Source organism: Pongo pygmaeus, chromosome 20, assembly GCF_028885625.2.
Source record: "Pongo pygmaeus isolate AG05252 chromosome 20, NHGRI_mPonPyg2-v2.0_pri, whole genome shotgun sequence".
In the NCBI taxonomy this organism is placed as follows: Eukaryota; Metazoa; Chordata; class Mammalia; order Primates; family Hominidae; genus Pongo; species Pongo pygmaeus.
Window position 1 is genome coordinate 56,531,257 of NC_072393.2, and position 23,370 is coordinate 56,554,626.

The 23,370-nt window shown below is 52.7% G+C and overlaps 1 protein-coding gene and 1 long non-coding RNA gene across 8 annotated transcripts in view; one reads left to right on the forward strand and one right to left on the reverse strand.

The window, feature by feature from the left end:
• MYBPC2 (myosin binding protein C2) overlaps nt 1–23,370 on the forward strand; it is a 35,988-nt gene that overhangs the window by 9,383 nt on the left and 3,235 nt on the right. For both annotated transcript variants that reach the window (XM_063657516.1, XM_054464888.2), the window contains exons 9-26: nt 658–790; nt 2,952–3,076; nt 3,169–3,274; nt 4,952–5,124; nt 7,326–7,491; nt 9,945–10,051; nt 10,395–10,424; nt 10,932–11,071; nt 13,026–13,185; nt 13,271–13,375; nt 14,103–14,291; nt 14,466–14,600; nt 17,532–17,699; nt 17,863–17,951; nt 18,051–18,246; nt 19,690–19,829; nt 21,207–21,366; nt 21,565–21,701. In XM_063657516.1, the coding sequence (XP_063513586.1) occupies nt 658–790; nt 2,952–3,076; nt 3,169–3,274; nt 4,952–5,124; nt 7,326–7,491; nt 9,945–10,051; nt 10,395–10,424; nt 10,932–11,071; nt 13,026–13,185; nt 13,271–13,375; nt 14,103–14,291; nt 14,466–14,600; nt 17,532–17,699; nt 17,863–17,951; nt 18,051–18,246; nt 19,690–19,829; nt 21,207–21,366; nt 21,565–21,701 (2,459 nt within the window). The remainder of the gene's footprint in view (nt 1–657; nt 791–2,951; nt 3,077–3,168; nt 3,275–4,951; nt 5,125–7,325; nt 7,492–9,944; nt 10,052–10,394; nt 10,425–10,931; nt 11,072–13,025; nt 13,186–13,270; nt 13,376–14,102; nt 14,292–14,465; nt 14,601–17,531; nt 17,700–17,862; nt 17,952–18,050; nt 18,247–19,689; nt 19,830–21,206; nt 21,367–21,564; nt 21,702–23,370) is intronic.
• On the reverse strand, nt 5,104–10,464 carry LOC129020496 (uncharacterized). 6 transcript variants are annotated; one of them, XR_010124894.1, is made up of 6 exons: nt 10,316–10,447; nt 9,561–9,727; nt 8,396–8,551; nt 8,199–8,291; nt 7,268–7,406; nt 5,104–6,430 (listed from the first exon to the last, which is right to left on the reverse strand). It is a non-coding gene; the product is annotated as an uncharacterized LOC129020496 (long non-coding RNA). The 6 variants fall into 6 exon arrangements; XR_010124891.1 differs by lacking the exon at nt 7,268–7,406; XR_010124890.1 differs by having other exon boundaries at nt 5,104–7,406.

Below are 23,370 nucleotides of genomic sequence, written 5' to 3' on the forward strand. Positions count from 1 at the left end.
GCCACCTCAATAAAGCTGTTTTCAGGCTGGGTGCGGTGGCTCATGCCTGTAATCTCAGCACTTTGGGAGGCTGAGGTGGGCAGATCACCTGAGGTCAGGAGTTCGAGACCAGCCTGGCTAACATGGTGAAACCCCCATCTCTACTAAAAATACGAAAATCAGCCGGGCGTGGTGGCGTGCACCTGTAATCCCAGCAACTTGGGAGGCTGAGGCAGGAGAATCGCTTAAGCCAGGGAGGCAGAGGTTGCGGTGAGCTGAGATTATGCTGTGGCACTCCAGCCTGGGGAACAGAGTGAGACTCTGTCTCAAAAAAATAAAATAAAATAAAATAAATAAATAAATACATACATACATAAATACATAAATAAATAAATAAAAATAAAGCTGTTTTCTTCTACCTAACACTGGCTTGCCCTTGACTTCTTTCCTGGGTGAAGCCGATAACCCTTGCAGGCTAAGCCCCACTTTGAGGTCCCCTGCCCTGCATCACCACCAGAGAAGTTCTCAAGGACCTCTAAGTTCATAGGAGGCCTCCTGACTTCCTCACTTTGACCTTGGAGAGCCCAGGGCCAGGGGAGGGAGATGTGGTGCCTCTGGGGATGACCAGGGGAATGAGGACCACACACCTCCATCTCCTTTGCATGCCTCAATCTCCAGCATTCACAAAGAAGCTGGATCCAGCCTACCAAGTGGACAGAGGCAACAAGATCAAGTTGATAGTAGAGATCAGCGACCCAGACCTGCCCCTCAAGTGGTTCAAGAACGGCCAGGAGATCAAACCAAGCAGCAAGTATGTGTGGGGTGGGCGGTCCCTGCACCAGGGAGATCCCAGTCCAGAGAGAACACCCGGAGACAAGGCCTATCACTCTTAACCAGAAAGGGCATATTCACCCCTATATGAAGAGTACAGGCCGGGCGCAGTGGTTCACGCCTGTAATCCTAGCACTTTGGGAGGCCGAGGGGGACGGATCACCTAAGGTCAGGAGTTCGAGACCAGCCTGGCTAACATGGTGAAACCCCGTTTCTACTAAAAATATAAAAAATTAGCCGGGTGTGGTGGCACATGTCTGTAGTGCCTGTAATCCCAGCTACTTGGGAGGCTGAGGCAGGAGAATTGCTTAAACCCGGGAGGCGGAGGTTGCAGTGAGCTGAGATCACGCCATTGCACTCCAGCTTGGGCAACAAGAGTGAAATTCTGTCTCAAAAAAAAAAAAGAAAAGAAAAAAAAAGAAAAAGAAAAGTACAAATAGACGAGGCCAGGTGCGGTGGCTCACACCTGTAATCCCAGCACTCTGGGAAGCCGAGGTGGGAAGATTGCTTGAGTCCAGGAGTGGAGTTCAAGACCAGCCTGGCCAACATAATGAAACCACATATCTACAAAAAATATACAAAATTAGCCAGACACAGTGGCACATGTCTGTAGTCTCAGCTGCTCGAGGGGCTAAGGCAGGAGGACTCCCCAAACTTGGGAGGCTGAGGCTGCAGTGAGCTATGATGGCACCACTGCACTCCAGCCTGGGCAACAAAGTGAGACCCTGTCTCAAAAAAAAAAAAAAGAAAAGAAAAGAAAAGAAAAGAAAAGAAAATGTAAACAACAGTGTTTCTGCTCTCCAAATGGGCAAAACCTTGCGAAATTCTAAAACCCAGTGCTGGAGAAGAATGCACAAATGTTGCTAGTGGGAATGTAATTTGGCAAGTCTCCCTAAGGGCAAGGTATTAAAAAGCCTTCAGGTTGTGCAATCCTAGGTATGTATTGTGAGGAGTTATCATGACTGTGCATATTTAGCCGCAAGGATGTTCGCTGAGGCATTTGCTATCATAGCAAAGAATGGAAAACAACCAAAATATAGTTTCATACTAAGACACTCTGCAGTCACTCAAACAAATATTTATAATAGCTGAATGCAGTGACTCACACGTATAATCCCAGCAATTTGGGAGGCTGAGGCGGGCGGATCACTTGAGCCCAGGAGTTTGAGATCAGCCTGGGTGACACGGTGAAACCCCGTCTCTACTAAAAATACAAAAATTAGCCGGGTGTGGTGGTGGGTGCCTGTGGTCCCAGCTACTTGGGAGGCTGAGGCAGGAGGATCGCTTGAACCCAGGAGGCAGAGGTTGCGGTTGTGGTGAGCTGAGATCTCGCCACTGCACTCCAGCCTGGGCGACAGAGTAAGACCCTGTTTCAACAACAACAACAACAACAACAAACACATCACAAGACAACCTTTTTTAAAGTAATTACTTAATTTTGTTTTGAGATGGAGTTTCGCTCTTGTTGCCCAGGCTGGTGCAATGGCATGATCTCAGCTCACTGCAACCTCTGCCTCCCAGGTTCAAGAGATTCTCCTGCCTCAGCCTCCCAAGTAGCTGGGATGACAGGAGCGCCCCAACACATCTAATTTTTGGGGTGTATTTTTGGTAGAGATGGGGTTTTACCATGTTGCCCAGGCTGGTCTTGAACTCTTCAAGCAATCTGCCCGCCTCAGACTCCAAAAATGCTAGGATTACAGGTGTGACTGGCCCTGCCATGGTTATTTAAATAATAGGAATTGCTAGCTTGGACAACATAGTGAGATCCCATCTCTACAAAAAAATAAAAAAATTAGAAGATACCATGAAAAGAGAAAAAAAATTAGCTGGGTGTGGTGGTGTGCACCTGTGATCCTAGCTACTCAGGGGCTGAGGTGGGAGGATGGCTTGGACCCAGGAAGTCTAGGTTGCAGTGAGCTGTGATTGCACCACTGCACTCTAGCCTGGGTGACAGAGTGAGACCCTGTCTCAAAAATAAATAAAAATAAATAAATAATTGAAACTGGGCCCTCAATCCCTTTCCACACAATTTGGCTCTGAGAGCGAGAGAGAGAGACTTGCCTTGAGAACAGGTGAGCAGAGCTACCCCAGGGCTAGGTGGATGCTCCACGCCCTGGTTTGAGGTGAGACTTTTGCATCAGGTACGTGTTTGAGAACGTTGGTAAGAAGCGAATTCTTACCATCAACAAGTGCACGCTGGCAGATGACGCTGCCTATGAAGTAGCTGTCAAGGATGAGAAGTGTTTCACTGAGCTCTTCGTCAAAGGTGAGGCTGGAATTCAGAACTGAGCCTGCAGAGGTACTGGAACTCTGGAGGGGGTCCTGAAACGACTGATCTCCTGTTTCCCTGCCCCACAGAACCTCCAGTCCTGATTGTCACACCTCTTGAGGACCAGCAGGTGTTTGTGGGTGACCGGGTGGAAATGGCAGTGGAGGTGTCAGAAGAGGGTGCCCAGGTGATGTGGTAAGTGACCCTTGATCCCTGATCTCCATACAGGTGCACATAGCTTCTTTGCCTCTGCCTTGATCTTTATGGGACCTCCTGTGACTTCTCTTGGAGATTTCTGACCTTTACTCAGCAGTCATCCCCAGGAGATCTCAGCTTTTCTCTATAAATCCTTACCTTCACCTAAAATTGTTTCTAGAATTTCTGACCTCTACCCATCCTATCCTCTTCAGGGTCGTCTTCCTGATCTCCGACTGTTCCATTAAATATTGATTCATCTGACCAATTATCTGTCCCTTGGTCCAGCTATCCAGGTATCCACTCATCCACCCACTCCATCCATCCACCCACTCCATCCATCCATCCATCCATCCAACTGCTTAACCCTCCATCCACTCATGCATCCATCCATCCACTCATCCATCCATCCATCCATCCATCCATCCATCCATCCATCCATCCATCCATCCATCCCATTGACCCATTCATCCATCTACTCATTCATATATCCACTCTTCCATTTAGGTTGCCATCTAGCCATCCATCGACGTATCAATCCAGAGATCTATCCATCCACTCACTCACTCACCTGCATACTTGCCCACCATCTACCTATCCATTCATCCATCTATGTACCTATTCACCAACCCAACAAATATTTATCGAGCACCTGTTGTGTGGTGTACTCTTCTACATATCAGAGATATAATGGGGAGGAAAAAAATGTCAACATGGTACCTGCCTTCATGGCATTTATAATCTGCTAATTTGGTGATAGTGGTGGTGGTGGTGTATGTGTATGTGTGTTTGTGTGGGAGACAGAGATAGGCATTACTCAAGTCATCACATACATACATATAAAAGTTCCATTTTGAGACTGGTTTGAAAGGAGCAGTAATGGATGCTGTAATAGCTTCCTAGGAGGAAGGGACTCAGGAGGTCAGGGAAGTCTTCCTGGAGGAGATGACAATTGAGCTGAGATCTGAATGACATGGAGGTATAAGTGAAGAGAAGAGGGGAGCGTGCCCTGGACAGGGAAAACCATTGACAGAGGCCACAACGTTTGATGTTTCTCTGAGACCCTACAGCTTTCTCTGTGCGGACCTCTCCCCGTGACATCTTTTTGTGTCCCCTGACTTCCAGCCAGTACCTTGGTACCTTGAGGCAATTAACTGTGTGTGGCCTGTGACTTCCTCCTCTCTCTCCCCGCTGCCTTTTTTTTTTTTTGAGACAGAGTCTCAGTCTGTCACTCAGGCTGGAGTGCAACTGCGTGATCTTGGCTCATCGCAACCTCTGCCTCCCGGATTCAAGCAATTCTCCTGCCTTAGCCTCCTGAATAGCTGGGATTACAGGCGCCCGCCATCACACCCGCCTAATTTTTAATTTTTTATTAGAGGTGGGTTTTCACCATGTTGGCCAGGTTGGTCTCGAACTCCTGACCTCAGGTGATCCACCCACCTCAGCCTCCCAAAGGGCTGGGATTACAGGCATGAGCCACTGTGCCTGACCCTCTCTCTCCCCTTCACCTGACCTGTGACCCGTCCACCACTCAAGATGTCTCTGCCACTCTTTATGTCTTCTCCCTCTGGGGACCTGCCTTCTGACCCCTTGCATGGGCCCCCGACTGACTCTCCAAGACCCAGACCGAGAGCTGTGCTGTCTCCTCATGTCCCGTTCTGTGTCTCACCCACCTAGGATGAAAGATGGTGTGGAACTGACTCGGGAGGATTCCTTCAAGGCCCGGTACCGCTTCAAGAAGGATGGGAAGCGCCACATCCTCATCTTCTCAGACGTGGTCCTGGAGGACAGGGGTCGCTATCAGGTCATAACCAACGGCGGCCAGTGTGAGGCCGAGCTGATTGTGGAAGGTACGGGGCCTCCAGGTGGGGCACGGGCTGCACTGCGCATGCTTCTCCACACAGCTTGAAGTTGCTCAGGCCTCCCAGTCTGGAAGTTGTTCCTGACTCCTCTCTTTCCCACACACCCTATGTTCAGCTCACCAGGGAGATCTGGTGGCTCCAGCTTCAAAGTAAATTTTGAATCCAGCCAAGCGTGGTGGCTCATGCCTGTAATCCCAGCACTTTGGGAGGCCGAGGCGGGTGGATCACTTGAGCTTAGGAGTTCAAGACCAGCCTGGCCAACATGGTGAAACTCCATCTCTACCAAAAATACAAAAAAATTAGCTGGGCATTGCGGCATGCACCTGTAGTCCCAGCTATTCAGGAGGCTGAGGCAGGAGAATTGCTTGAACCCAGGAGGCGGAGGTTGCAATGAGCCGAGATTGCACCACTGCACTTCAGCCTGGGCAACAGAGCAAGACTCCGTCTTAAAACAAAAACAAAACCAAAACCAAAACCAAAAAAAACCTGGGCGCAGTGGCTCACACCTGTAATCCCAGCATTTTGAGAGACCAAGGTGGGTGGATCACTTGATGTCGGGAGTTCGAGACCAGCCTGGCCAACATGGCGAAAACCCATCTCTACTAAGAATACAAAAATTAGCTGGGTGTGGTGGCGTGCACCTGTAATCCCAGCTACTCGGGAGGCTGAGGCAGGAGAATCGCTTGAACCCAGGAGGTGGAGGTTGTGGTGAGCCGAGATTGCACACTGCACTCCAGCCTGGGCAACAGAGTGAGACTCTGTCTCAAAAAAAAAAAAAAAAAAAAAATTAGCCAGGCATGGTGGCACACACCTGTAATCCCAGCTACTCAGGAGTCTGAGTCAGGAGAATCGCTTGAATCCAGAAGGCGGAGGTTGCAGTGAGCCGAGATTGTGCCACTGTGCTCCAGCCTGGGTGACAGAGCAAGACTCCATCTTAAAAAACAAAAAAAAATCTGAATCCAACCACAGCCCCCCTGTTGCTGCCCCTGCCTGGCCCAGGCCTTCCTCCCCTCATGCCTGGACTGGTGCAGTTGTCTCCTCTCTGGTCACTCTGTGTCTATACCTGCCCCTTGACCTCCACCCTCCAGTACCCGCCAGAGTGAGCCTTGTAAAACATAAGTGAGACAGTGAAAAGAAACAGGTCTGTGGTCTGAGTAACAGTACTGGGTCCGTGTCAGTGTCCTGGTTTGGATACTGGACTCCGTTATGTACGATGTCACCAGTGGGGGAGGCTGGATGAAGAGCACACGGGACTCTATGTGCTATTTTTGCAAGCTCTTGGGAGTCTATAATTCTGTAAAAATAAAAAGTAAAAAACAACGAACTCAAGTCATTTATGGGCCAAACAAATGATGGTATTTCCATATCTAGCCAAAAAAAAAGAGAACGTTTTAGACTGGGCATGGTGGCTCAGCCCTGCCATTCCAACTCTTTGTGAGGCCGAGGTGGGAGGGTAAATTGAGTCCAGAAGTTCAAGGCTGGCCTAGGCAACATGGCAAGACCCTGTCTGTATAAAAACATCAGGCTGGGCTTAGTGGCTTACTCCTGTAATCCCAGCACTTTGGGAGGCCAAAGCGGGTGGATCACCTGAGGTCAGGAGTTCAAGACCAGCCTGGTCAACATGGTGAAACCCCATCTCTACTAAAAATACAAAATTAGCCAGACGTGGTGGTGCATGCTAGTAATCCCAGCTACTTGGGAGGCTGGGATTATCACTTGAACCCAGGAGTATCACTTGAACACAGCGGGTGGAGGTTGCAGTGAGCTAAAATCACGCCATTGCAGTCCAGCCTGGGCGACAAGAGTGAAACTCCATCTCAAAAAAAAAAAAATAATAAATAAAATAAAATAAACAAAATCCCCAAAGTGCTGGGATGACAGGCGTGAACCACTGTGCCCGGCCACCTCAGGGCCTTTGCATGCACCAGTCCCTCTGCCTGGGAGGCTTTCTTTCATCCTCTGGTAGATTCCCCCCTGCCTCCCTCAGGCCTCCTCGCTCCCTCTTCTGTTTCTTTCTTCACTGTCTCCCACTAGTGTGGGAGCTTCCCGAGGCCAACGGGTTGTTTCTGAGTTGTCTGTGGCTGGTATCCCCAGTGCCTAGACCAGCGCCTGGCACGCAGTGGGTGCTCACAAGTGTCTGTGCACCGACTGGAGTAGTGACGGCTCCTTGTCTTTCTCTCCCTGAACAGAGAAACAGCTGGAGGTCCTGCAGGACATCGCGGATCTGACGGTGAAGGCCTCAGAACAAGCTGTGTTCAAGTGCGAGGTGTCTGATGAGAAAGTGACGGGCAAGTGGTATAAGAATGGGGTCGAGGTGCGGCCCAGCAAGAGGATCACCATTTCCCATGTAGGCAGGTGAGGAGTGGGCTGCAGAAGTGGCTGAGGGTAGGGTGTGCGTAGCAGTTAGCTTTAGCTGCGTAACAAGCTGTCCCCCATTTTTTTTTTTTTTGAGACGGAGTTTTGCTCTTGTTGCCCAGGCTAGAGTGCAATGGCGCGATCTCAGCTCACTGCAACCTCCGCCTCCTGGATTCAAGCAATTCTCTTGCTTCAGCCTCCCAAGTAGCTGGGATGCACCACCACTCCTGGCTAATTTTTTTGTATTTAGTAGAGACAGGGTTTCGCCATGTTAGTCAGGCTAGTCTCGAACTCCTGACCTCAAGTGATCCACCTGCCTCAGCCTCCCAAAGTGCTGGGATTACAGGCATGAGCCACCGCGCCTGGACTTTTTCTTTTCTTTTCTTCTTTCTTTCTTCTTTTTTTTTTTTTTGAGACAGAGTCTTGCACTGTAACCTCCAACTCTGAGGTTCAAGCGATTCTCCTGCCTCGGCCTCCTGACTAGCTGGGATTACAGGTGCGTGTCACCATGCTAATTTTTGCAATTTTAGTCAAGACAGGGTTTCGCCATGTTTGCCAGGCTGGTCTCTAACTCCTGACCTCAGCTGATCCACCCACCTCGGCCTCCCAAAGTGCTGGGATTACAGGTGTGAGCCACCACGCCTGTCCTGTCCCCAAACTTAGAGGTTTAAAAGGATGAGGATTGGGCTCAGCGCAGTGACTCATACCTGTAATCTTGGCACTTTGGGAGGCCAAGGCAGGAGGATTTCTTGAGCCCAGGAGTTCAAGACCAGCCTGGGCAACATAGTGAGACACTCTCTCTAAATAAATAAATAAATAAATAAATAAATAAATTAGGATTAATTTCATCTTGAGTGTGCAGGTTGGTTGGGGGCTGGCTGATCCAGGATGGCCTCGTTCTTACCTCTGTGGTGGTAGGACCTGGGCCCTGCCGACTTTGCGTGGGCGCTGTCAGGACTTCAGCTGGGGCAGCTGGGCACCCAGCACGCCGCTCCCTATGGCAACTCCTCCTCCTCCAGTGAGCTCAGCCTAGCACACTCATGTGACACAGGCAGAGGTCCTGAGAGAGCACGGAAGCAAACGAGACCTCTGTGGCCCAGGCTGGAAACTGGCCCAATGCCACTTCCGCCATAGTCTGTTGGGCAAGGAAAGTCCCAGGCCAGCTCTGAGTCAAGGGCTGGGAAGCAGATTCCACCACTGATGGGAATGCTGCAAAGTCACATTGCAAGGGCATGGACATGGGCAGGGAAAAGCCTCTGGCCATATCAGCTAACAGTCAACACAGGCTCCAGCTCAGAAAACAAGAAGCTGGGATTCAACAGGTGGCACGTGGACACCTAAGACAAGCACCTGGTTATCTGCAGAATGCAGAGAACCACCATGACGCCCGGAAAATATCATGCCGTCCAGGGCTTCCTGGCAATAGCTCTTAGTGGGATGTAGGCTTTCCCTGTGTTCTGTGTAGGGAACCATGCCGGATGGTGGTCTCAACAATGATAATAGCCGGCCGCGGTGGCTCACACCTATAATCCTAGCACTTGGGAGGCCGAGGTGGGTGGATCACTTGAGGTCAGGAGTTCGAGACCAGCCTGGCCAACATGGTGAAACCCCCATCTCTATGAAAAATACAAAAATTAGCTGGGTGTTGTGTTACACGCCTATAGTCCCAGCTACTCCAGAGGCTGGGGTGGGAAAATCATTTGAACCCAGGAGGCGGAGGTTGCAGTGAGCCAAGATCATGCCACTGCACTCCAGCCTAGGTGACAGAGTGAGACTCCATCTCAAACAAACAAACAAAAACAACAACAACACACAATGATGATAACACGTCCTGACACTTATAGGGCACTTACTATGTGCCAGGTACTTTTCTAGGTGTGTTTTTTTTCTTTTCTTTTTTTGAGACGGGGTCTCAACCTGTCACACAGCCTGGAGTGCAGTGGTGCAGTCATGGCTCACTGCAGCCTTGACCTGGGCTGGAGCAATTCTCCCACCTCAGCCTCCCCAAGTACTGAGACCACACGCATGAGCCACCATGCCCAGCCAAAGAACAGTATCTATTTATTTACTTTCTGTAGAGACAGGGTCTCGCCGTGTTGCCCTGGCTGGTCTCGAACTCCTGGGCTCAAACAATTCTCGATCCTCAGCCTCCCAAAGTGCTGGGATTACAGATGTGAGCCACTGCACCTTTCTCGATGCTTTACAACAACCTTGATGTAGATGGATATCATTACCCCTATTTTATAGATGAAGAAACAGAGGCACAGAGAGGTTAAGTAACTTGCCCAAGGTCACATAGCTACCGATTTGAAAATAGACAACAGCATTCCAAAGCCCTGGATAAGAATGCAGGCACGTGAATTGCACTGAGGGAAGCTGATGAGGCGGTGCAGCCCCATAGTGGTCCCCATTGCAATCTGGTCCGAGCCCTACCCTGCTCCCCCACCCCTTAGGTTCCACAAGCTGGTGATCGATGACGTCCGCCCCGAGGATGAGGGAGACTACACGTTCGTGCCTGACGGCTACGCCCTGTCGCTCTCGGCCAAGCTCAACTTCCTGGGTGAGGATGCCCCTTCCTCCTTCCCTAGGGGCTGTAGGATCCACCCTCGCAGACCCAGGGCCCGGATGTCCCCCTCCAGGATTAAGGTCCCCTGAGTGCGAATGAGGACGACAGCAAGCGTCTGTCCCGCTCGTGGCTGGAGTCAGAAGACGGAGGGAGAGCGCTGAACTCGCCGCCGCCTGCCGCCTGGGAGGAGGGGTGGCTCCTGGGCCCGAATCTGTCCCCAGCACCCCAGTTCCCAGGGAGACTTCCAGACCCCGTCACCTCTTCCTCTGGGCTGTGAAGGTGGGGTGAGGGGCCTGCTGGGTTTAGACCTAACCGTCCAGTCTTCTTTGTCTTCCAGAAATCAAGGTGGAGTACGTTCCCAAGCAAGGTGAGCGCCACCGGCTGCGCTGGGAGCGGGTCCGAGGAAGGAGGGGCGGGGCTGAGGGAGGAGGGGAATGGCCGAGGGAGGATAGGCGGGGCGAGGAAGGATGGGCGGGGCGCGGGAGGATGGGTGGGGAGAGGAAGGAGGGGCGGGTCTAAGGGAGGAGGGGCGGGGAGCCGACAGACGGGGTGGGGGCGATCGGCCGAGAGAGGAGGGACTGGGGTCCTGAGGGAGGAGGGGTTGGGGACCTGGATCCCTGGGTATGAGGGAGGAGGGGCTGGGGGCCTGGACCCCTGGATCTGAGGGAGGAGAAGCTGGGGGCCTAGACTGTAGGGTCTGAGGGAGGAGGGGTTGGGGGCCTAGACTACCGGGTCTGAGGGAGGAGGGCTTGGGGACATGGACCTCTGTATCTCTGTCGCTGTTGGAACCCAACTTTTCGGAGATTCTCTTGTGGGGACTGGGAAGGCCCAGCCTCCCACTCCCAGGGTCCCCTTATCTCTTCTGTGCCACCAGAGCCACCAAAGATCCACTTGGATTGCTCGGGGAAGACCTCAGAGAATGCGATTGTGGTTGTGGCTGGAAACAAGCTGAGGCTTGACGTGTCCATCACAGGGGAGCCCCCTCCCGTCGCCACCTGGCTGAAGGGAGATGAGGTGGGTTGGGGCCGCACCTCTGTCCTGACTCCCTTTCCCGTTAGGCAAGTCTCTTTCCCCCTGAGCCTCAGTTTTATCCTCTATAAAATGAGGGTGATGATTCCTTCTTCACAGGATTGTTTTGAAGATTGGAGATTATGTTTGTCCATCACAGGTATGGGCCTAGCACATGGTGGATGTTCCATCCATTCATCCATTCACCTTTCAGTTAATTAAACAAGTGATCGACCAGTTTAGCCTTCCAGCCATCCAGTAACTCATCCGCCCATCCAGCTGATGATTTTTTCATCAACTAATTGGTTAATTCACCCAGCCATCCACTCACCCAGTAATTAATCCGTTTGTCCATTTATCCATCAACCAATCCAGTTATCCATTCATCCAGAAACACATCTACCCACTTCTATGTATGTATGTATGTATGTATGTATCTATCTATCTATCTATCTATTATCTATCTATCTATCTATCTTTCTATCTATCTATATTTTTGAAAGGTGGAATCTCACTCTGTCACCGAGGCTGGAGTGCAGTGGCGTAGTCTTGGCTCACGGAAACCTCCACCTCCCAGGCTCAAGTGATCCTCCCACCTCAGCCTCTTGAGTAGCTGGGACCACAAAAGTGCACCACCATGCCTCGCTAATTTTTTGTATTTTTGTAGGGACAGGGTTTCACCATGTTGCCCAGGCTGGTCTCAAACTTCTGAACTCAAACGATCCTTCCACCTTGGCCTCCCAAAGTGTTGGGATTATGGGCGTGAGCCAACATGCCCAGCCATATCTATATATTCCTATATCCATCCTTCCAACAAATATTTTAACCTTGCACGTCCCAGGTCCTGGGACAGCTCGATTTTTCATTTCTTCTCTGTGCTTCCATTTCCTCGTCTGTAAAATGGACAGACTTGGCTCAACATCCATCCATTTGCTCACTCAGCACACATCCCCTGAAGTTTTCTTTGCATCAGGCACTGAGGATGCAACCGTGAGTTGGATGCAGCTCCTGCCCTCCAAGAGCCTTCATTTTACTTAAAATTTATTTATTTATTTTTAAATTTGAGACAGGGTTTCACTATGTTGCCCATGCTGGTCTTGAACTCCTGGGCTTGAGTGGTACTCCTGTGTCAGCCTCCGTAAGTGCTGGGATTACGGGCATGAGCTACCTCACTCTGCTCAGTAGCCTTCACTCTTGCGGAGACACAAACACCTGCCCAAGCAGCCACGGTTCAGGGTGCTCTGGCTGAGATAAAGGGAGGTTCTAGAAGCTATGAGAACCCAGGGGCTGGAGCCAGCACTTCCAGCTGAGGGTATCCAGGAAGGCTTCCTGGAAGAGGTATCTTCTGGGTGTGTCCTGAAGGATGAGTAAGAGCTTAGTGTTGCATGCACAGGGACCAGCCTTGCAAAATCTCTGGGACAAGGCAGTCTGTTGGGGTTTTTTTTGTTTTTTGTTTGGTTGGTTGGTTTCTTTTTTTCTTTTCTTTTTTTTTTTTTCTGAGACGGAGTTTTGCTCTTGTTGCCCAGGCTGGAGTGCAGTGGTGTGATCTCGGCTCACCACAACCTCCGCCTCCTGGGTTCAAGCGATTCTCCCGCCTCAGCCTCCCGAGTAGCTGGGATTACAGGCATGCACCACCAGGCCAGGCTAATTTTGTATTTTTAGTAGAGATGGGGTTTCACCATGTTGGCCAGGCTGGTCGCAAACTCCCAACCTCAGTTGATCTGCCCACCTCAGCCTCCCAAAGTGCTGGGATTACAGGTGTGAGCCACCGCGCCCGGTCCAGTCTGGTGTTTTTAATGAAGGACGGCATTTGGAGGGCGAGGAGGGCAGTGGAGCGAGTGAGGACTCTGTGTGTCGATGGCGAATCATGGGAGGATTCTGAGCAGGGGAATGGCAGAGGCAGGCCTGGGTTTGCTTGGGGACACGATGGGGTGCAAGGCCATCTGGTGGCTGTGTTCAGGTATTCACGACCACCGAGGGCAGGACCCGCATCGAGAAGCGGGCGGACTGCAGCAGCTTTGTGATTGAGAGTGCGGAGCGGGAAGACGAGGGCCGCTACACCATCAAGGTCACCAACCCCCTCGGCGAGGACATGGCTTCCATCCTCCTGCAGGTTGTGGGTGAGCAGAGAAAGCCGAGGTGGCTGGGCCAAGGGGTGACTCCCTGAGGCCTCGAGGGGCCACCTGACTCTCCTGCCCCCTGCAGATGTCCCAGACCCCCCGGAGGCCGTGCGCATCACCTCGGTTGGAGAGGATTGGGCCATCCTTGTCTGGGAGCCACCGACGTACGATGGGGGAAAGCCGGTCACCGGTGAGTGCCTCTGTCCTCACGACCTCTGACCTTCCCTCCTTCTGTCTTTTTTTTTTTTTTTTGAGACGGAGTCTCACTCTATCACCCAGGCTGGAGTGCAGTGGCTCAATCTCGGCTCACTGCAACCTCTGCCTCCTGGGTACAAGCAATTCTCCTGCCTCAGCCTTCCAAGTAACTGGGATTACAGGTGCCCACGACCACGCCCGGCTAATTTTTGTATTTTTAGTAGAGATGGGGTTTTACCATGTTGGCCAGGCTGGTTTTGAACTCCTGGCCTAAAGTGATCTGCCCACCTCGGGCTCCCTAAGTGCTGGGATTACAGGCGTCAGCCACGGCGCCAGCCTCTCCCTACTCCTTGACCTCCCAGAGCCCTTAGCATCCTCAGTGACCTACCTCTGACCCCTGATTTTCCATTTTGCCATCTCAATCCCTTTGGTCTTCCCTCTTCGTTTACTTGCTGGTGGCCTGGGAATCCTTACTTTGACCAGTAGCCTGGGGTTTTCTATGGCTCCTGGCCCCCTGGTTCATGAGCTGTGACCCCTTCTTGATTCCCGACTCCAGGGCTGGTAGCCTCCGAATGCTCTGTGGCCCCTGAGATCCATCTAAGATTCATGGCCTCGGACCACCCTGGGCCATGCGATCCTCTGGATGTGACCCTCACTCCCCCAGCTGACTTGTGCCCCGTGTCCTCCCGTTCCCTCTTCTCCTCTCTGCTTGGAGCCTCCAGGGTACCTTGTGGAGCGGAAGAAGAAGGGCTCTCAGCGCTGGATGAAGCTGAACTTTGAGGTCTTCACGGAGACCACCTATGAGTCCACCAAGATGATTGAGGGCATCCTCTATGAGATGCGTGTCTTCGCCGTCAATGCTATAGGGGTCTCCCAGCCCAGCATGTACACCAAGCCTTTTATGCCTATTGGTAATGTCCTCCCTCACTCTGACAACCCTGTCCACCTCTGGCCCATCTTTTGCCCCCCATCAATCTCTGACCCTACACCCTGGCCTTCTGACCATTCTACCTCTGACCCTGCCCCTTCCTGCTGACCTCTGACCCCTCATTCCCCCCATATCCTCTTTTTCTGGATGCTTCCAGCACCCACAAGTGAACCCCTGCACCTGATAGTGGAGGATGTGACAGACACCACCACCACACTCAAGTGGAGGCCTCCGAGCAGGATCGGGGCAGGTGGCATCGATGGGTACCTGGTGGAGTACTGCCTGGAAGGCTGTGAGTGACCCTGGCAGGCCTGGTGGGGGTGGTGGCTAGCACAGGTGGGTATCCAGTCCAGGGAGCTGAAAATAGGACTGTGTGGGAGAGAGATGGGTGCAGTGGCCTGCTCGTGTTTTGTGTCTGTACTGTTATAAGTCTCTGGAATGGGAACCCCCTGTGACTAGTGTGTTTTCTCTCCCTTCTTCCTTTCTACATCCATCCTCCATACAGCAGTGACTTTCTGTCCATTCCATCTATCCTTCCATCCCCCAATTTATCTTTTATCTTTTACCTCTATGCCTTCTTTCTTTCTTCTATTCATTTATCCATCTAACCAATCTTTCCTTCATCCATCTTAACATCCACCCATCCATCCATCTGTCCATCTGTCCACCCATCTGTACATCCATCCATCCGTATTTCCATCCATCCATCCGTCCATCCATTCATATTACTGTCCATCCATCCATCCATCCATTCATATTACTGTCCATCCATCCATCCATCCATCTTCTCCATCCATCCATCCACCCACCCACCCATATTTCCATCTATCTATCCATCCATCCATCCATCCATCCATCCATTTATCCATCCATCCACCCATCCATATTTCCATCTATTCATCCATCCGTCCATCCCTCCATTCGTCCATCTGTCCACCTGTCCATCATCCATCCATCCATCCATCCATCCATCCATCCATCCGTCCGTCTGTCCATCCATCCATCTGTCCATATTTCCTTCCTTCGTTTCTCTCTCTCTCTCTTTTTTTTGAGACAGAGTCTTGCTCTGTTGCCCAGGCTAGAGTGCAGTGGTGCGATCTCGGCTCACTGCAAGCTCCACCTCTTGGGTTCACTCCATTCTCCTGCCTCAGCCTCCCAAATAGCTGGGACTACAGGCGCCTGCAACCACGCCCAGCTAATTTTTTTTTTTTTTTTTTGTATTTTTAGTAGAGACGGGGTTTCAGTGTGTTAGCCAGGATGGTCTTGATCTCCTGACCTCGTGATCCACCTGCCTCGGCCTCCCCAAGTGCTGGGATTACAGGCATGAGCCATTGCACCTGGCCCAGTATCATTTTTCATCCATATATCTATCTCTTCACCACTATCTTTGCTTCCTTCCTTCTTTCTATCTATATGGCCATCCAACCATCTGTCCACCTAACTAGCCATTGTCTCTCTGCCTGTCCATCCATCATCTGTACCTCCATACATCCACTCTCCATCCTCCACCAAACAAACATTCACTGAGTACTGACTCGTGCCCGGCCCAGCGCCATGACTATGGAGATGTCTCAGACACAGCCATCTCTCTGGGAGAACAGACGTGATCACCTCGACACACTATCCCAGGCCTTAAAGTCAGACAGATGCAGGTTCCAACCCTGCCCCTCCACTGTCTAACTGTGTGTCCTTGGGCAAGTCTCTGAGCCTCAGTCTCTTCATCTAACCATGGCGAAGACAGTTCTCATCTTGACAGGGTACAGTGACGATGTACTCGAGAATGCATGGAAAGGAGGGATGGTTGAACCCTCATCAGCTTCCTCCCTCCTCCTCTCCTCCGTGCTCTTTACCCCATTCCTCCCTGGCCGGCTGCTCCCACCCTGACGTTTCAGAACCCAGCTTGTTAGAGTTCACTCTGTTGATTGCTGCTCTGAGCCAACAGCCATGAGTTCCCCAGCCCATAGCCATAAACCCAAGACAGAAGGGCGTGTAACAAAAAGCAGGCAATCCGAAGAGCTCTGACCCTGCCCTCAGCCCACCCTCCCAGACACCCACCTGGCTGCGCCCTCAGACAGAGCCAAGATCCCTGCCCTTCTGTGCCAGCCTTGCAGGAGAGCAGAGCTTGAGAGCGTGCTGGAGTCAGACAGGCCTGGGTTTAACATCCTAGTCCACAGAGCCTGAGCTGTGTGTCCAGGATGGTCTCGAATTCCTGGGCTTGAGAGATCCTCCTGCCTTGGCTTCCCAAAGTGCTGCGATTGTAGGCATGAGCCATTGCACCTGGGGAAAGTTTTTTTTTTTTTTGATGGAGTCTCGGTCTGTCGCCCAGGCTGGAATGCAGTGGGGTGATCTCGGCTCACTGCAACCTCTGCCTCCCAGGTTCTCCTGCCTCAGCCTCCTGAGTAGCTCGGATTAGATGCCCGCCACCTTGCCTGGCTAATTATTATATTTTTAATAGAGACAGGGTTTGCCATGTTGGCCAGGCTTGTCTTGAACTCCTGGACTCAAGTGATCTGCCCATCTCAGCCTCCCGAAGTGCTGGGATTACAAGCATGAGCCACCACTTCCGGTTGAAAGTTCTTTAATCTCTCTGGCCCTCATCCTAACATGTGAGGGATGGTTTCTCATCCCTAACATGGGGATAGCACAGGGTTGAGGTAAGAATTAATGAACAACGCCTGTAATCCCAGCACTTTGGGAGGCCGAGGTGGGCGGATCACGAGGTCAGGAGTTCAAGAGCATCCTGGCCAACATGGTGAAACCCCATCTCTATTAAAAATACAAAAATTAGCTGGGAGTGGTGGTGCGAGCCTGTAGTCCCAGCTACTCAGGAGGCCGAGGCAGGAGAATTACTTGAACCTGGGAGGCGGAGGTTGCAGTGAGCCAAGATCTTGCCATTGCCCTCCAGCCTGGGCGACAGGGCGAGACTCCTTCTAAAAAAAAAAAAAAAAAGAATTCGCCCCACTGCACTCCAGCCTGGGCGACAGGGCGAGACTCCGTCTAAAAAAAAAAAAAAAAAGAATTAATGAGCGAAGAGAATGGCCACCCTTAGAACCTTAGAACCTGGCCATGAGAATGCTTAACTAACGCCAGCTGCTGCTGCTGCTGCTTCTACTGGGAACTTACCCAGTGCTCACTCGCTGCCTGGGGCCCAAGTCCCCGGGAGAAACGGGAGCGGAGGATGGGAGGAGGGCATGAGATCCGCCAGCAGGGCCTCTCTCTCCAGCGGAGGAATGGGTCCCTGCCAACACTGAGCCCGTGGAACGCTGTGGCTTCACCGTCAAGAATCTCCCGACCGGAGCCAGAATCCTCTTCCGAGTCGTTGGGGTCAACATCGCGGGGCGCAGCGAGCCGGCCACCCTGGCCCAGCCGGTCACCATCAGGGAGATTGCTGGTGCGTGGCCCCTGACCGTGCGCTCCGAAAGACCAAGCTGGCGTCGTCCCGCCTGCCCTTTCCGTGTCGTCGACAGGACCTCCCCAGACAGTCTTATCACCATTGGCCCCTGGAATGTGCCCCGGCCCCCCGCTGAGCCCCCTCCCTGTGTTTGCGCCCTCAGAGCCACCCAAGATCCGGCTCCCCCGCCATCTCCGCCAGACCTACATCCGCAAAGTGGGCGAGCAGCTCAACCTTGTCGTCCCCTTCCAGGTCAGGGGAGCGGGGTCAGGGGCCGGGGGTCCGCTCCTGCCTCAAGCCCCCTTTGTGCGGGTGGACCCCCGCTGACCCCGCCCCGCCCTCTCCCCGCAGGGAAAGCCCCGGCCCCAGGTGGTGTGGACCAAGGGCGGGGCCCCGCTGGACACCTCCCGCGTGCACGTGCGGACCAGCGACTTCGACACCGTGTTCTTCGTGCGCCAGGCGGCCCGCTCCGACTCCGGGGAGTATGAGCTGAGCGTGCAGATCGAGAACATGAAGGACACCGCCACCATCCGCATCCGCGTCGTGGGTGCGCCCGCTGGGGAGGGCCCCTGGAGGCCGGGAGGGACAGGGATGGGGAGCGATGGGGGAGGAGGTGAGCTGAGGTGTGGGAGAGGAGGTAAGAAATGAGGGGTGGGGAAGGAGGTGGGAGATGAAGGGTGGGAGAGGAGGTAAGAGATGGGTGGGAGAGGAGGTGAGAGATGGGGTGGTGGGAGAGGAGGTGAGAGATGAGGGGTGGGAGAGGAGGTGAGATGAGGGATGGGAGAGGAGGTGAGAGATGAGGGGGGAGAGGAGGTGAGAGATGAGGGGTGAGAGGAGGTGAGATGAGGGGTGGGAGAGGAGGTGAGAGATGGGGGGTGGGAGAGGAGGTGAGATGAGGGGTGGGAGAGGAGGTGAGAGATGAAGGGTGGGAGAGGAGGTGAGAGATGGGGGGGTGGGAGAGGAGGTGAGAGATGAGGGGTGGGAGAGGAGGTGAGATGAGGGATGGGAGAGGAGGTGAGAGATGAGGGGTGAGAGGAGGTGAGATGAGGGGTGGGAGAGGAGGTGAGAGATGGGGGGTGGGAGAGGAGGTGAGATGAGGGGTGGGAGAGGAGGTGAGAGATGAGGGGTGGGAGAGGAGGTGAGAGATGAGGGGTGGGAGAGGAGGTGAGAGATGAGGAGTGGGAGAGGAGGTGAGAGATGGGGGGGTGGGAGAGGAGGTGAGAGATGAGGGGTGGGAGAGGAGGTGAGATGAGGGATGGGAGAGGAGGTGAGAGATGAGGGGTGAGAGAGGAGGTGAGAGATGAGGGGTGGGAGAGGAGGTGAGAGATGAGGGGTGGGAGAGGAGGTGAGAGATGGGGGGGTGAGAGAGGAGGTGAGAGATGAGGGGTGGGAGAGGAGGTGAGATGAGGGATGGGAGAGGAGGTGAGATGAGGGATGGGAGAGGAGGTGAGAGATGAGGGGTGAGAGAGGAGGTGAGATGAGGGGTGGGAGAGGAGGTGAGAGATGGGGGGTGGGAGAGGAGGTGAGATGAGGGGTGGGAGAGGAGGTAAGAGATGAGGGGTGGGAGAGGAGGTGAGAGATGAGGGGTGGGAGAGGAGGTGAGAGATGAGGGGTGGGAGAGGAGGTGAGATGAGGAGGGGAGGGGGAGAGGAGGTGAAGAGATGAGGTGGGGGAGACTAGATAAGGAGCAAGGCAAGTACCAGGGCTAGGAGTGGAGGAGAGATGAAGATGGGGGAACCCTTGAGAGGGAGATTGGGTGAAGAGAGGAAGTGGGGAGACATGGAGGTGAGGAGAGGAGGTGAGGAGGGATGAGGGTGGCCCAGGAAAAGAGGAAGTAGAGAGATTGGGATGGGGGAGGCGGTAGGCAGGAATGGGAATGGGGCATAAGAGAGGTTAGCATCAGGAGGGAGGGGGTGTGGAGAGGGGAGGGGAGGGAAGCGGGTGGACATCCCAAAACCCGGACTGACTTGTCACGCTTCCCCATTTCCAGAAAAGGCTGGGCCCCCCATAAACGTGATGGTGAAGGAGGTGTGGGGCACGAATGCGCTGGTGGAGTGGCAGGCCCCCAAAGATGATGGGAACAGTGAGATCACGGGGTATTTCGTCCAGAAAGCAGACAAAAAGACCATGGTGAGAGAGCAGAGGGGGAGACAGGGAAGAGCCGGTGAGGTGGGCAGAGCAGGTGCAGATGTCCCCCGTTCATAGCTGGAAGGGCAGGGAGGGGCCCAGAGGCTGGAGGACGGGCTGGGGCTGGGAGGGAAGCCTTTTAGCTGAGACTTGGCACGTGATGGGTTTTCATTTTATTTTTTCATGAGGTAAACGTCACATAACGGAATTAGTCATTCACCGTTTTAAAGCGAACAATTCAGCAGCACTTAGGACATCTGCAGGGTTGTGCAGCCACCGCCTCTACCCAGTCCATTTTCATCCCCCAGAGGAAGCCCTGTACCCAATAGCGCCACCCCCTGGTCTCCCCTGGCCCCAGCCCCTGGCAGCCACCGATTTGCTTTCTGTCTCCCTGGATTTACCTACTCTGGACATTTCATACACATGGAATCCTAGCTATGTGACCTTTGTGTCTGGCTTTGTTAGCTCAGCACAACGTCTTCGAAGTTCACCCATGCTGCAGGGTGCAGGGTGTGTCCGTGCGGAAATCCTGTTTTTAGAATTCTTTTTTTTTGAGACAGGGTCTTACTCCGTCACCCAGGCTGGAGTGCAGTGGTACAATCTCAGCTCACTGCCTTCTCTGCCTCCGAGCTCAGGTGATCCCCCTCATCTCAGCCTCCCAAGTAGCTGGGAATACAGGCACGTGCCACCACGTCCCGCTAATTTTTGTAGAGACAGGGTCTCAGTATGTTGTCCAGACTGGTCTCGAACTCCTGGGCCTAAGTCATCCTCCCACTTTGGCCTCCCAAAGTGTTGGGATTACAGGCATGAGCCACTGCACCTGACCTTTATTTCTTTTCTTTTCTTTTTTTTTTTTTTTGAGACAGGATCTTACTCTGTCACCCAAGCTGGAATGCAGTGGCATGATCATGGCTCACTGCAGCCTCCAACCCCCAGGTTCAGGCAATCCTCCTCCCTCAGCCTCCCGAATAGCTGGGACTACAGGTGCTGGCCACCAGACCTGGCGAATTTTTTGATTTTTTTAACAGACAAGGGTCTCGCCGTGTTGCACACGCTGGTCTCAAACTCCTGGGCTCAAGCGAGCCTCCCACCTCGGCCTCCCAAAGAGCTGGGATTACAGGCATGAGCCACGGTGCCTGACCCCTTCTTAGTGTTGAATGATGTTCCCTTGTCTGGGCCGACCGTTTCATTTGTCTATCCCTGCACTGATGGGCGTTGGGTTGGTTCCACCTGTTGGCCACTGTGAGTAGTGCGCCATGAGTGACAAATTTTTTAAACACTGGATGTGCTTTTCTCACCCCTTCTTTCCTCTGTATCTTGTGTGTAATCGTGTGATCCTGTGGCCCCGACCCGCCTGGTCCCTCCCTGTCCCCACACTAGGAGTGGTTCAACGTCTATGAACGTAACAGGCACACTAGCTGTACTGTGTCCGACCTCATCGTGGGCAATGAATACTATTTCCGAGTTTACACTGAGAACATCTGTGGGCTCAGTGACTCACCTGGTGTCTCCAAGAACACAGCCCGTATCCTCAAGACAGGTACAGCCATCCTGTTCCACAGCCCAGGCCTACCCGCTCTACCCTCTCGCCCAGGTCCCACCTGGACTCCTGCCCTCCCCTCCCGACTGGGGTTGACAGCACCTAGTCATGGGAGAGAGGTGATTGTGGTTTGTTCCCTGGTTGGTGTCAGGGGACCATCTAGATCAGTTGCCTTACGGGTGCATCCTCTCTCCCCAGGAATCACCTTCAAACCATTTGAGTATAAGGAGCATGACTTCCGGATGGCTCCCAAGTTCCTGACGCCTCTCATAGACCGGGTGGTCGTGGCTGGGTACTCGGCGGCCCTCAACTGCGCTGTCAGAGGCCACCCGAAGGTGCCAGGGCAGGGACCCAGATCTGCATGTGTGTTGCCTTGTGGGGAATCTTCCATACAATGAAGCCCACTCCCCATCACGCCAGTTCTTCTTCCCTGAGTTCTCTGTCTCAAGGGATTTAGTCACTTAAAAAAATTTTTTAATTGATTTTTTTTTTTTTTTTTTTTGAGACAGGGTCTTGCTGTATCACCCAGGCTGGAGTGCAGTGGCGCGATCACAGCTTACTGCAACTTTGACCTCCTGGGGCGCGATCACAGCTTACTGCAACTTTGACCTCCTGGGTTCAAGTGATCCTCCTACCTCATCCCCCCGAGTAGCTGGGAGCACAGGCATGAACCACTGTGGCCAGCTAATTTTATAATTTGTAGAGATGGGGTCTTGCTATGTTGTCCAGGCTGGTCTTGAACTCCTAGGCTCAAGTGATTCTCCTGCCTCGGCCTCTCAAAGTGCTGGGATTACAGGTGTGAGCCACCACGCCCAGACTGGACTTGTTCACTTTTCAGCCACTTCCTGTTAACTCCTCTGACCAGAGCCCAAGTCTCAGACAATCAATCACACCTTGCCTTTGGCTTCCTGCCTTTTTCCTTCTTTCTTTCTTTCCTGAGACCAGGCTGGAGTGCAGTGGTGTGATCTCGGCTCACTGCAACCGCCTCCCAAGTTCAAGCAATTCTCCTGTCTCAGCCTCCTGAGTAGCTAGGATTACAGGCGTGCACCACCATGCCCAGCTAAATTTTGTATTTTTAGTAGCGACGGGGTTTTGCTGACCTCAGGTGATCCGCCTGCCTCAGCCTCCCAAAGTGCTGGGATTATAGGCGTGAACCACCGCTCCCGGCCTCTTGCCTTTGTTTGTCCCCTGACTGCCAGGTAACAGCTTGTCTCAGCAGCTTGAGGAGAGGATCATTAAGTCTCTCTTGCTCTGTCCAAGGACAAATGCCAGTCCCGTGGAAAAAGAAACGTTGGGAGCAGGGGCAGCCTAAACCACCATGGCTCCCCAGGGTCTTCCTGTCCAGCCATTTTCCGACTGCTCTTTGTGAATATGGACACTTGCAACCTAGAGCTCATTTAGACCAGGGGTTGGCAAACCATCACCCATGGGTCAAATCCACTGCCACCTGTTTCTCTCAATAAAGTTTTATTGGAACACGGGCCAAGCATATTTGTTTATGTTTTGTTTACAGCTACTGCAGACAAATAAATATGCGTGGCTCGTGTTCCAGGCCCAGAGACTACAGGGCCCAAAAAGCCCAAAATATTTACCATCTGGCCCTTTATAGGAACAGTTTGCCAGCTTCTGGTCTGGGCTGTGGGTTCTTCGCTTCAGCCTCCTTAAGGCATACCAATGATTCATGGATTCATTGGTCCGTCTCCATCTCTGTGTACTTTATTCACTAACTCCACTCATTCATGCCACTCATTCCACTCATTTATCCACCTACCAATCCATCCATTTACTCAGTTCATTCCTTCACTCCATTTGCTTATTTACAGCACTCTTCTGTGCTCTCATTCATTTATTCACTCCATTTATTCTTTCAATAAACAATTTCAGAGGCTTTCAATGACCTGGGTGATTTGAACAAGAAATTTCCTGTACGTTGGGGGAGACTGACATTTGCCCAGAGTCACACAAATAATATAAAATTATGAAGGGCTGGGCCAGGTGCGGTGG